The sequence below is a fragment of the Squalius cephalus genome (assembly GCF_949319135.1).
Source record: "Squalius cephalus genome assembly, chromosome: 20".
Lineage (NCBI taxonomy): Eukaryota > Metazoa > Chordata > Actinopteri > Cypriniformes > Leuciscidae > Squalius > Squalius cephalus.
In genome coordinates this window covers 13,234,657-13,247,482 of record NC_137141.1, presented here as the reverse complement: position 1 = coordinate 13,247,482, position 12,826 = coordinate 13,234,657, and the positions used below count along the sequence as shown (strand labels likewise).

The 12,826-nt window shown below is 35.3% G+C and overlaps 1 protein-coding gene across 3 annotated transcripts; it reads right to left on the bottom strand.

Moving 5' to 3' along the window:
- Positions 1–3,879: 3,879 nt before the first annotated feature.
- On the bottom strand, positions 3,880–12,000 carry khk (ketohexokinase). Of its 3 annotated transcripts, XM_079854227.1 has the most exons (9): positions 11,755–11,979; positions 11,466–11,582; positions 10,148–10,282; positions 9,777–9,911; positions 7,504–7,576; positions 7,220–7,366; positions 4,591–4,679; positions 4,292–4,449; positions 3,880–4,195 (listed from the first exon to the last, which is right to left on the bottom strand). In XM_079854227.1, the coding sequence occupies exons 1-9, from the start codon at positions 11,895–11,897 to the stop codon at positions 4,107–4,109; spliced, it is 1,086 nt and encodes a 361-aa protein (XP_079710353.1). In that variant the 5' UTR covers positions 11,898–11,979; the 3' UTR covers positions 3,880–4,106. The 3 variants fall into 3 exon arrangements, with proteins under 3 accessions (XP_079710353.1, XP_079710352.1, XP_079710351.1); XM_079854226.1 differs by lacking the exon at positions 9,777–9,911 and having other exon boundaries at positions 11,755–12,000; XM_079854225.1 differs by lacking the exon at positions 10,148–10,282 and having other exon boundaries at positions 11,755–11,996.
- Positions 12,001–12,826: the final 826 nt, after the last annotated feature.

The following is a 12,826-nucleotide window of genomic DNA, read 5'->3' as shown; positions in this document are numbered from 1 at the left end:
CGATGCATTGATTTTCCTTCGGTATTGTTTCCAATATTGTTAGACCTCCTATGAACTCCTTGAACAGAGAATATAGTTTTTAAATGGAGGAACTGTTGCCCTTGATATGTAATCCTAACCCGCATTTTTGGAGAAGTGTTGTAACAAATACTACTGCAGGTTTGTGCGACCGATGTTGACGATGTTCCTATTGAGATATTTCCATGTTATATGAATCACAGACATGAGTTATGAATAATTTCTCATGTACCGAAGATGACCGTGAGGTCTGTTCGACTTCCTATGTATGCAACTGCACGGTAAATACTCTGCCAAAGAGCTTGACTCACAGTCAGGGTTAAAGGTTAGCCTGATGGGTGTGGAATTCGGGAGATTTGATGAAAGGAATTCATATTTTTGCTGTGAATGTTTAAATCCTGTGCTCCTTTTTTCTGTTAAATCTACAGTACGTGACTTCATTTCAATTATTTCTATTTTGCTTCATTATAAGTGCCAAGTTTCCCAGGAATAACATCCTGCTCTTACCAAAGATGCTTTTACTTAATGAAATATGTGGTTGGTAGTTAATGATTTCAGGAAACATTCAATGTTATCAAACCTGACAATCAGTGATGTATATCATTGCTTCCATACAAACTCTCCAAGTGCCTCTAGAAAATTGCAAAGAGATGAATGCAATGAAATCTTCATAACTCAGACACACATTCTGCAATGGCTTCTAATCAACAAGAAATAGGCTTTTTTGTACATGCATCGTTCCGCATTTTGTGATCCCGTTGAAGCGTTTACAAAAACATCAGTTCTACTGGAGTGGTGGACCGTTGCATTTTGCTCCATATTCATATTCCAATCTCACAGCTTGAGCTTTCAATGGAGATTATTATCAAACAGAGTCTGTCCTTAATGTGGTTCAACAAAGTGCCTTTGAAGAAAAACAACGCCGAGGATTCAGAGGGTGTCCTTCATCAACCGATTCTGTCTGTGTGGTCTCGCTTGAATGTTTACTGTACGACAGCCCAAAGAATTTTGAACCAGTTTTGAAGCTTTTGCTTTTTCTTGTTTGAAACATGCTTGTGCAATTTTACAGATCGTTGGGAGGAAAGATCTCCGTGTAACGCTATGAAATTCAAATGGTCAAGAATGTTGAAAATTAAGGCTGCTATCTTTTATGTGCTATGTTTCATTTATTATTTTTAGTTATAAAAAGATTCCCCAGCTCATAAAGTGGACGTTACGGCAGCAGTGTAAGCATTAAAACATCTATTTACATGTAAAAGAGACCAGATCTAAAAATTGTATAGTTCCCTCTCATGGTTTAACCTGTTACCTTGAATGTGTACATTGGCAACACGTGTGTTTCAAATAAAGATATTTAATTTTACACATATTAATCTCTGCTGAGCTTAGTATTACAGGGTTCTGTCAGGTATATTGGATTACTGGAAGACATACCATTTAATTTAGCACCGGCATTGTGCAAAACACTAAGCAAACTACTGTTCATTGTCTCAAACTCAATGGAAAGCATTCTGGTACTCAAGAACTTTGATTCTGTTGAATAGAATTCCAGTCAGTGATTGATGGTGCACGTTTTGTCACTGTCTATAACTTTTTTTTCTCTATTCAACATAGAAAATACCAATACTTGAGTTGCTGGATCATTTGTCAAAGCAAAATTTGATTGGAAACATGTTCTCAAATAGAAAACACCCACTGTTTCTAAAAAATATTTTTAGAAGCATGTGCACAGAAACGGTGTGATTAAGGAGAGGAGTGCACAATGCATTTCATTTTCCACGTCGCAAGCCAGAGAAGTCGTTTTGGAGATTGGCTTGTGATTTAATGGAAAGAAAAACATTTCTAGGTGTCCATCCATAGTCATACTGGGATGTAGTTCACAATGCATAATGCCTTGTGCTGGTAAGTGAATCTCATGCCCTCTCTCTGATATGTGCCACCATGGGGAGTTTCCATGTTTTTCCACTTCTTTATAATATTGTATTTCTGTATTGCTTTTAATACTTTAACAACTCTAAATCCAGGGTGTACCGAAGGCCAAACATATGTTTTTTTTTTCTTTCTTTTCTCTGTAAATGTCAACATGAAACGCCATTCACAACCCATTTTACTTCTGTAATGTAACATTTCCTAATGAAACAGAATATTCAACAAGTAAATGTAGGGAGAAACATGATTTTATCCATCAGGAATTAAATCGTCCGAAGCACAGAATGGAGACTATGGGAATATTCAATGGATTGTGGGTGAAATGAATTGGCATGCACATTAGAGGCTTTTTAACTAAAGATCTATAGTATTTTACTAAACTAACTATTGTCAACATTTTAGAAAAGATGCATAACTTTCAACAACTATAGCCTATTGTTATTTGGCTATTGATTATTTGGTCACACTTTAGATTAGGGTCCAATTCTCACTATAAACTACGACCTTCACCTCAGTAAACTCCTCATTACTGCTTATTAATAGTTAGTAGTTGTTAAGTTTAGGTATTGGGTTGGATTAAGGGATGTAGAATATGGTCATGTAGAATAAGGCATTAATATGTGCTTTATAAGCACTAATAAACAGCCAATATCCTAGTAATATGTATGCTAATAAGCAACTAGTTAATAGTGAGAACCGGACCCTAAACTGAAGTGTTGCCAGTTATTTTAGTTTAATCCGCTCATATTCATGTTTGCGGCTGAGTCAAAAAGGAAAGTTGGTTCAAAGGCAGAGTAAGTTATTACATTCCGATGAAATATTAAAAAGACTTTTTTTTTCTTTGGAATACTGTGCACTGATGAATCTTTGCTAATGGGAGTCATGTTTGAGGCTGGAAAGTAAGAACTACTGACAACAATCAACAAATTATTTAAACATGACTATGTCAGTGATTACTACAGATTTCTAGGCATTCGATAGTTCGTATTTCCACAAATTTGAGAAAAGGGTGCATTTTTATGTATGCATGAATGAAAGAAGTGTTGTTAGTGTAATGTTTTCCTAAGTAACTATCATACAGATACTGTCAGACAGACAGGGTGTCATTATTGCACATTGGGTGTGGTGAAAGTGCTGGCCAGCTGTGTCTAAATGGGATTGGGTGGGAAAATGTCACGTATCCTGTTTGTCTTTCATCTTTGTGCACTTATATTCAGCTGTCTTCCTCCTCCTCTTGTTCTCTGCATATAGTGTGCAAACACACAGGCCTGTGCTCCCTACTGCTGTAGAGATGCTTGCCAACTCTTCAGTATCAATCAGGGAACAATATCACTCAACTCCTCATAACTTATAAGAATTATCAAAGCACTGCTGAATACTATATTCACTAAATACAGGACATTTGTAGTGATTTGATCATTCTAAATTGCCTGCTCAAATTGCTTATTTGAAATGAAGTTCATCTGGGTCAATATAATGCAAAAGGTGTTTTTTTGTTTGTTTTGTTTTTAAAGAAGTCTCTTATGCTTGCCAAGGCTGCATTTATTTGATCAAAAATAAGGTAAAAACAGTACTATTGTGAAATATTTTTTCAGTTGACTTTGATACTGATTTGGTACTCAGTTATTATCAATTGTAATGGCTCTTATTATCAATATAACTTTTTGCAGGACTCTTTGATTAATAGAAAGTTTGAATATAGAAATTCTATTTGAAATAGAAATCTTGTTAAATTATGAATCTTTGCTGTTACCTTTGATACATTTTATGTAGCAGAAAATCAGCAAATTAGTGATTTCGAGTGATTAGAGTAAATGATTTCAGAAGGATCATGTGACACTGAAGCTTCAGTGATCCTTATGGTAAATTTTTTACATTCTTTCACATTATTTTATTTTTTTATTTTTAAAGCATCAATGAAGAGTAGTAAAACAAGTTTAAAACTTTAATTTAATCATGCTAATACAGAGGTATCAGTAGAATATCCCATCATTTAGTCTTATCCTTTGCATTTACATTAGTTTTTTCTATGTGAAGCAACACTATTCCGTCTATCATCATACCTTGACAATGACTAGTGTCTAACAACACTTGTTAAGTTTCAGCAGAGCGTGCTTCATGTCTGTACTACATTCCAGCTGTGCACCTCTCCGCCATGTTCAGAGTAAAATTCCATCATATCCATGGACACCGCATTTTTTGCCTGCAATCTGGCAGCCAAATGTGAGAGCATCCTGTAGGCTGCCCCCTGCAGAAAAGAGAACCAACCCGGCTTGAACCGATTTACACAACTAACAAAAACTCATTAAGTGTTTGTGTTTCAGAATCAGACCTGCATTCATACCATTTGAAAGGGAATACATGACAGAAGCATTGAACGTATCCCCTGCTCCAAGTGTGTCCACAAGCTTCTCAGGTGGGAATGCATCTGAATGGATGACTACCCCGTCAGGACCAATGGCATCAGCTCCCTTTTCCGCCCAGGCACAAATGAGGGTAGCTCTAGACACACAACCAAACTCACAATGTGCATGAAATGGCTAATATTTGAAAAGAACATACCCTTGAGCTGTTGTTATGATTATACATAGTCAGTCAGCAGTTTTTAAAACACTAGTGACATCTAGTGGTCGTTTTACTCACCCCTTCCTCAGACGACCGCTGAAACCCTTCAGTGCAGCAGAGGCCGAGTCAAACCCAAAGTGCTGGGCCACGTCCTTACTTACAAAGACCTGAGTGAAAGCGGTCACAAATAAACAAGTAGTGTTAGTGTTCAAGCATGTCTCAAAGCTTATCAGCAAGCCTGCAAAAAATTGGCACACTCAGATTTCAGATATATATATATATATCACGGAACTACACTGCGACCAAAATGGTCGCATATGCGACCTTTTGAAATGCCATTGCGACCAAAATTTTTAATGGGTCGCAAATGTATCACTGATTATTTTTGTACCTATGTTTTAGGCAATATGCTATGATTTACTATGAGCATTTATTAAAACAGAAATGTGTATTTTAAGAATACGTTTTATAACGTGCTCTGAGCATTTAACACATCAAGTTGGCTTCAGCCCCGCGACCGTTACTTAGATTAAAACGTACCATTGTATCTGCGCGACTCGCGAGCTCTCTCTCTCTCACAAATACGGACGCGCGCGCACACAGAGAGAGAAGATAATTGTAAAATGAAAATTGACGGGCTATAGTTTAAGTTTTGTTCTTGCTTGTTTTTTTTTTCTGTCAAAATGTCGGAAAGCATATTGTATTATCCATCCGTGTTTTTAAAATTCGTTAAATGACGGACGTTTTACAACACAGCCCTCGTTATATGTCGGATTCGTCAAACTTAGCCTACTTGATATTATTTTTAGAATAAGTGATTCGTTATGCTATTATTGGACTCCTGTCTATTCATTGTCAACTGTTTTCTATAAATATGTTTGTATTGGCTAACATTTATGCAGCTAATGCCTGTCCTGTTTAAAATGTGCAATGTTCAAATGCAAAGACAGCACGTCACAAATAGAAGCTCTTTTCCCTGTGATATTTAGTATCATATTTGGTTATTGGAATAATAAATTAAGTAGCCTATCTTTATTGTACACCTGGTTTTTTTTTTTTTTTTTTTTTTACTGTTTTCTAGGGGTTTCTTAATTTTAGACAAGTTGACCAGCACACATTATATGCAATGCAATATAATGCATGTGTGTCCTATGTGTGACATATTTTGCACACAGGTAAAGGTGCCCAACATAAGTCATTTCTAAAGTAAAAAAAAAAAAAAAATTGTTTTGGAAAATATCTCTTTATTTGATTATCAGTAAATTTGTTTTCTATACAGAGATATCGATATCGGCCATAACAGCAATATTAATATCGGTTATTATCGGTATCGGCCACAATTTTCACATCGGTGCATCACTACTTAAGAGTTCAGGAGTCTGCCCATCTGTGCCAACCATAGCATGTTGAAATCCATTTTGCACTTTATTGTGTACTGTATTTTCTATTGCAGTAAATCTATCCCAACCAATGTTAAAGAAAACAAAAACAAGAAGGCATGTGGTTTAAAAGATGGCAAGTAAAATAAAAAGCACATCTGTATGCAATACAGTTTCATTATTGTTCATTATTATCCAGAGCGGCTTACTATAAACAATTTGTGCGACCAAATCATGTTTTGCGCCAGTAACTGAAAAAGTTAGTAGCGCAAGTGCCACCAGTGGAAAAGGTTAGTGTAGTTCCCTGAGATATATATATATATATATATATATATATATATTCATATTTATTATATATTTTGACTTCAGCTCCCAGTAACAGTGCAGTATCTTCAGCTCTCTCTATATATCATGTCATTATATACACTTAACGTTTAAAAGTTGGGGTTGGTACGATTTTATTTGATTAAAAATACAGTAAAAACAGTAATACTGTGAAATATTATTACAATTTAAAATAGTTTTTTAATCGAATATGTTTTAAAATTTTATTTATTTCTTAAAAAGGTAAAGCTTTTTTTTAGCATCATTGCTTCAGTCTTCAGTGTCACATGATCCTTCTGAAATCATAGCATGCTGATTTGCTGCTCAAGAAACATTTCGGTAACACTTTATAATAACGTTCAGTTGTAACTAATTTATAAGTGGTTAGTTAATGATGAACTAATCATTCACAAAACATTCATAAATGATTAGCAAGTGATATACTAACATTTTATGTATGTTTTGTAAATTCCGTTACAAGTCATTTACAATTGATTAGTTAATGATTAACTAATCATTTACAAAACATGAATATGCGTTACCAACATTTCTTATTATCAATATTGAAAATAGTTGTGCTGCTTAATATTTTTGTGGAAAAAGTGATACATTATTTTATGGATCCTTTGATGAATAAAAAGTTCACAAGAACAGCATTTATTTCTAATAGAAATCTTTTGTAAAATTATGTCTTTACACATATATACACACACACATATACATATATATATATATACATACATATGTGTGTATGTATATATGTACATATATATACACATATGTGTATATATGTATATATATATATATATATATATATATATATATATATATATATATGTGTATATATATATATATGTATTTATTTTTTCTTCTTACTATTTTTTGTGATCTACTAGTCTGAGAACTATTCCATAATGAGCACTTGACTATGTAGTTTATCCAAGTTAAAATAATGTGTTTTATTCAGGCAGGTTTGAAGTCTAACACATGTAGAGAAATCATACCAAATCACCAAGAGGGAAAAGCTGGTAGAGGGGTTCCCTGGTCTTTTCGATTTCCACAGAGATGGTTATTCTGTTCTTCTCTTCCTGTTTGCTGTTATACTCTCTCACCCTCTCGATCATCTTCACTTGTTCGTCAGCATTACGGCCCTGAAAATGCATTCATAAAACAATCAGCTCTCTACAAGTGGAATAATGTGTCTCTTAAACAGGAAGGAAATAAATAGTGTGACTAGTGTGAACTTGGGCTGTTACTATGAAGCAAGATATTTGGCAAACACTCTTACCTCCCAGTGGACCCACTTGTACTGGCTCAGGTCCACCTTTGAAAAGTCTTCTACAGAAACATCTGGCAAGTTTCTGATTAAACATAGAAAAGCCGATGAAAGTTCTCTTGTATGTTAGACTACAACAATCAGTGTTCAAAGAACGATTAGTAAATAATAAGTAATGACTTTGTGTACATGATAGGTCAATATTACTATTGATTATTGTGACATGATCTGCTGTAATTCTATAACACAAAACTGTTTACAGTCACAAACTGAATCAGTGATGGTCTGTATAATGGGAAAAAAACGTAGCTTATTCCCTTAGACCGGATCCCTGTCAGTTTGTATACAGTACAACATTTGATAACAGTCATCAGCACAGACAAATAGTCAGCTTTGGGCTGTTATTTTAAGATAATTATGATTATAAACCAAAGTCTGTCTCTCAGCATAGAAGGAAAAGCAAAAGTTTTCAAAACAGGTTTTAGAGACAAGAAATATTATTCAAGGCCAAGATTAGAATAAATGTTGTTTTATATATTACTTTGCTACAAACAAAGCAAATACATGTAAATGATAATGTTCAGTCAACCAGTCTTAACCGCAAATATAAACCTCACCAGGCCGATCAGGACCTTGACCTGAAGTGGAGAGGTTTTGTATCATTCTGCAGGGGTTGAACGGATGATTGAACATTATCTCACTTATTACACGGCTACTCGTCAAATAAATACATAAATAGACATTGATTTGAGCTGAAATTATATTATTATGTGACGTGACACTACTACAGCTATGTAGTAAAATCAGTTGCCAAGGACACTGGCCAGTTATATAGTTTAGTGGTCACTATACACAAAGATTTGGACATGCAATGTTGAAACTGATGAGTCAGAATCAAGTATTTCAGAGAGCCGTGGAATAAGTTAGCTAGTTAGTAAGCTTTGACATTGTGTGCTGTTGTGTGTTGTTTAAAACAATTGATTCAAATAATCGAAAGAGCGGAAATTTAAAAAGAAAATAAATTAATGACAATAACAAATCCCCCCAAAAAATAAGCACTCAAATTAACGCATGCAATGTCGAATTGTCAGGATTTCTTAAAAGCATTTACTTTAAGACTAAGGGTACGTTTACACGACAACGATGTACTAAAAACGGAAAAAGATTTCCTTTGCGCTTTTCTCGTACAGGCGACAACGTCAAAACGATAAAAAAAAAAACCCGCTGTACTATTCATACTATTCAGGCCAGTATTGGCGATGTCACTGTGTAAAGAAACACTAAGCGCCTATAGACTGAACACGTAATATGTGTTTGTACAAATTAACTCTTTCCCCGCCAGCATTTTTTTTTTTTTAAAGTTGCCAGCCACCGCCAGTATTTTTGGTAATTTTCACAAAAGTTTCATGGCCCCCAGAAAATTTTGTTGAATGAATATCTGAACATGCAATTTATCAAAAAAAAAGAAGAAGAGAGCCTTTGGTTAAAAAACAACAACAACAGTTTTATCCTAGATCGTACATTTTTTATCAACACTTGAATATGGGTAAGTTTCATAAAAAAAAAGCTACATTTTGAGCAAAAAACTGAGAAAATTGCGTTTTTGTCGAAGACTACGTCCAGATCGAGTTCAGAACGATGATCAAAACACAGATAGAGTAGATTGAGTTTAACACGCCCAAAGCTTCACAGTCCTGTAGCTCGTCCTGGGTGGACATTTCATTCAGTAACATTAGGCAGTTTTGTTTTATATGCTGTTTAATGTTGATGATCGCGTTATTTTATGTATGATTACATATGATATCGCTTGTTTCTGCATCTTCCTGGCACGTGTTTTTATCAGGAGATTCAGTACTCTTTCAGAAGATGAGTAATAGCGCCCCCTACCGTATAACAGTGAAAACACGGAAAGCCGGAAAATTCCATCAATGACAGGGAAACTTTGTTTCACAAATGACGGAAATTTCCTTCTATGGCGGGGAAATACAGTAACGGTATAATTTTCAAAAACTTGCACTTTGAAAACCGTTTTCAAATATTTGTGTTTTCAGGCCCCTTAAACGCCATTGTTGTGTACATGAACGGCCAAAAACTCATAAAAAGTTTTGTTTTTAGTTGAAAATGGTGTCGTGTAAACGGCCCCTAAATTACTGTCAATTACGGCAGTGCCACTTAATAAAGACTTTCTCAGATTATGTTTGAGAATGGGAAATGATCATTTACCAGGTACCCATCTAACTTTGATTGTTTGTTATGATTATTGTGACTTTGGATGATACTCTTACGTGTCTGAGAGCACGACAGTGCGAGAGCCATTGGTGGGACACACCACACAACAGGCACACGGGGTCTCACCCCACTGCTGCCAAGCCACACCAGATATGTCCACCCCACGCCGTGCAAAATCCCCCACGATGAAACTAGTACAGCAAACAGAGAGGTATTGCAGTGACCCATATGCAGTGGCACTGAGTGATTTGAGCAGGAAAGGAGCAGGCTCACAATGATTGCCAAACTGATCTTCAAACCATGCACCTTTTAATAGGGAAAAAGCAATAGTGCATTTTCACTTGTTGTTTCGATGTGTCAGGAATGTCTCAGCTGTCCTGTGAGGAAAGAGTTTTCATAATACTTACACAAACTCTCACACACAAACCTGTTCATATGCAGAATTGTACGGCTTCCTGTCGTCACGCTGCTGATTACTACAGAGGCTGGAAAGGAGCATTCAGCATGCTCCAGAAGAAGAGAGATGTCAATCTTGTACATTTGAAAATCATTCAAGATGAAGCTAGAAGAACAAATTAGCAAGGAAAGGTATGCATACAGAACGTATGTGTGCAGATAATGTAAACTGAGAAAAGAAGTACTTTTGGGAAGATGTCTGAGGGAGTAAGAAAGTATCCAAATATCAGTAGGGTACAACAGGGCTATTCTCTTTTAAACCACTAGATGGCCTAAAAATTCAGCTCAGCACTTTTCTTAACAACCTCTTTTGAAGATGCACGTGGAAATTTGGCTGATCCTTAATGCGATCGCGGACAGCAATGCAAAGTTGATTATGCACTAATTTGATCTAATATTTGATGTTTTTTTACATTGTTGTAGATTTATGTAGCAAATGAGAAGTTATTGAATATATTTTGAGACAAGGATCTTGTTAATGTTTTTCAGTTTTGTTCAAGGTAAATAAAGCAACAGTTTTTCAATAACTGAAGAATGTGTAAGAGTATGGTAATTAGGATAAAAGGCACCCCTGCTGTTGGGGCAAAAGGCACAATAATTAGCATGATGATAAATAGCTGGCTGACTTTTCCATTTGTTGACATGACATAATTAGATTCAGATGGTAAATATCATATATTAAGTTGGGTGTCGATCTGAGAGATAATCTCCATATTTATAATGAAACCATCATATTTAGGAATATATATCATATCATATAATAAAATATCATATTTATAGTTACTACTGTAAAGAAACATTACTTATTTAAATACCTTTGTTTCTGTATTTTTTAAAAATGAATATATTTTAATGACAAAAATGAATTAAATTATCAAATTAAACAGAAAATAATAGTGCAAACTATTGCTAAAGTGATTACCTTAGACATTATTAAAAACACTTTTTAGCTAAAGTATTTGTATAACATGTGCCTTTTGCCCCATGTGTGGGCTAAAAGGCCCACCTTGCCACCTCTTACATTTATAAGATATTTTTAAACAAAACAAACCACTTTTATGATTTATTTTCACACAAAATCTGCTGCTCCAACAACTTTTTTTTTTTTTTTTCTGCAATCACACACTATGGGAGAAGTAAAAAGCTATTTTTTCTTATGGTTGTAGGCTACCCTATATCTTGGTATGTTATAGCCTATACTTTATAAATGGATTACACACACCCACCCACCCACACTGTCATTCTTTTTATATTGAAATTTAACGTAATAGTAGGCAGAAAAGACTTACTCAGCTACTGGTCCGGGAGCCAAAGACCCCATAAATGCACACGGGGCCCCAAGTAGAGACAAAACAGTGCACGTGTTTGATGCGTTTCCTCCTCTCTGCCATCTCTGAGACAAACACCTACAAACCAGTTGCGTTATTTTATGACACCTGTGAGTGTGATGCAACATTGACTGCAGGGTATAGCAGAACACTCTAGCCTAGGCTAATATGTTTAGGCTGATTATGCTTTTGAAATGGTAAGGCAAAGGTGCATTAATAGTAATTGTAGAATGTTATCAGAATTTCCCACCTGGTATCAGTATCTTCTTCCGGGTATTTATCCACAACATTTATGATATCCAGACACACCAAACCAATGCTGAGTATCTTCTTGTCCCCCATATTCTCCCTGCAGACGAAATCCTGAACTATGGACTTTGGTAGAAAGGTCATAACGTCACATTATTCCGATGTTTCTCGCGTTTCTCTCTCACCGTGAATGAGACACACTGTAAACATTGTACACGAAGTCTACCGGTTTTTGCCGAGTGTGGCCGAAAGTGCCAGCGCGAGCGGAGCGCAAGGACACGACGATTCCCGAATTTTATCGAGAGCAGCCGAAACTTGCGCGAGCGCTTTCCGTTATGTTTTTGGTGTAAGCTCTGAAATGCATTCTGCTGTTTAAAAACACAGAAATTACATATTCTTTGGTTAGTCATAATTTTAATCTTTATAAACATACAAATATATAACTGCATTTTAGTAAGTAAGTATTCCTTAAGTAAGATAAAACTGCCCATAAAATCTCAGTAGGTCGTTCCCCCAGAGTGGTTGCTAGGTGACAAGATGGATTCGGTTAAATCACAATAGGCTACTAGCTAACTTACATGTTGACTTTCTTCCAGTTATTTCAAGGCAGCTATTTGTGTAATGTATGAATATTTCTTTTCATATGGTCGTGAAACGGATATTTGTTAGAGACTTTTTTAAATTATTGCGTTTGTATTTAAATATTATATGCGCAATTTTGTACTCCAAAATACCTCTATTTTTGTACGCTCTGTTTTCTATTTTGCTAATAGGCAATAAAATTATAAATGCTATTAATAAACATATATAGTATATGGCTATACTCAAATATGAATATGCTATTTGAATGAAGGACGTTTCATAACATTTCTTAATATTTGTATGTTACACATGATATCTTTCAGTTGGCTTATTGAATGTTTTTCAATGTTATTTATTAGTTCTTAAGACCAGGAAAACACAGAGTTGAGAGAATGGAGATGACTTCAAAAAGTGTGGCGAAAGGCAATGTGGAGGTCCTCCAGATCTATAAACTCCTGCAATATGTACGGGAGAAGAACAGACCACAGATA

What these genes read in the sequence shown, in the direction of transcription:
- khk (XM_079854227.1), bottom strand. Translation starts at nt 11,897, where the DNA reads ATGACCTTTCTACCAAAGTCCATAGTTCAGGATTTCGTCTGCAGGGAG. An exon ending in ACAATTCTGCATATGAACAG is followed by an intron (nt 9,912 to 10,147) that starts GTTTGTGTGTGA and finishes TTGCTGTACTAG; the next exon opens with TTTCATCGTGGGGGATTTTG. An exon ending in ACAAGTGGGTCCACTGGGAG is followed by an intron (nt 7,367 to 7,503) that starts GTAAGAGTGTTT and finishes ATGCATTTTCAG; the next exon opens with GGCCGTAATGCTGACGAACA.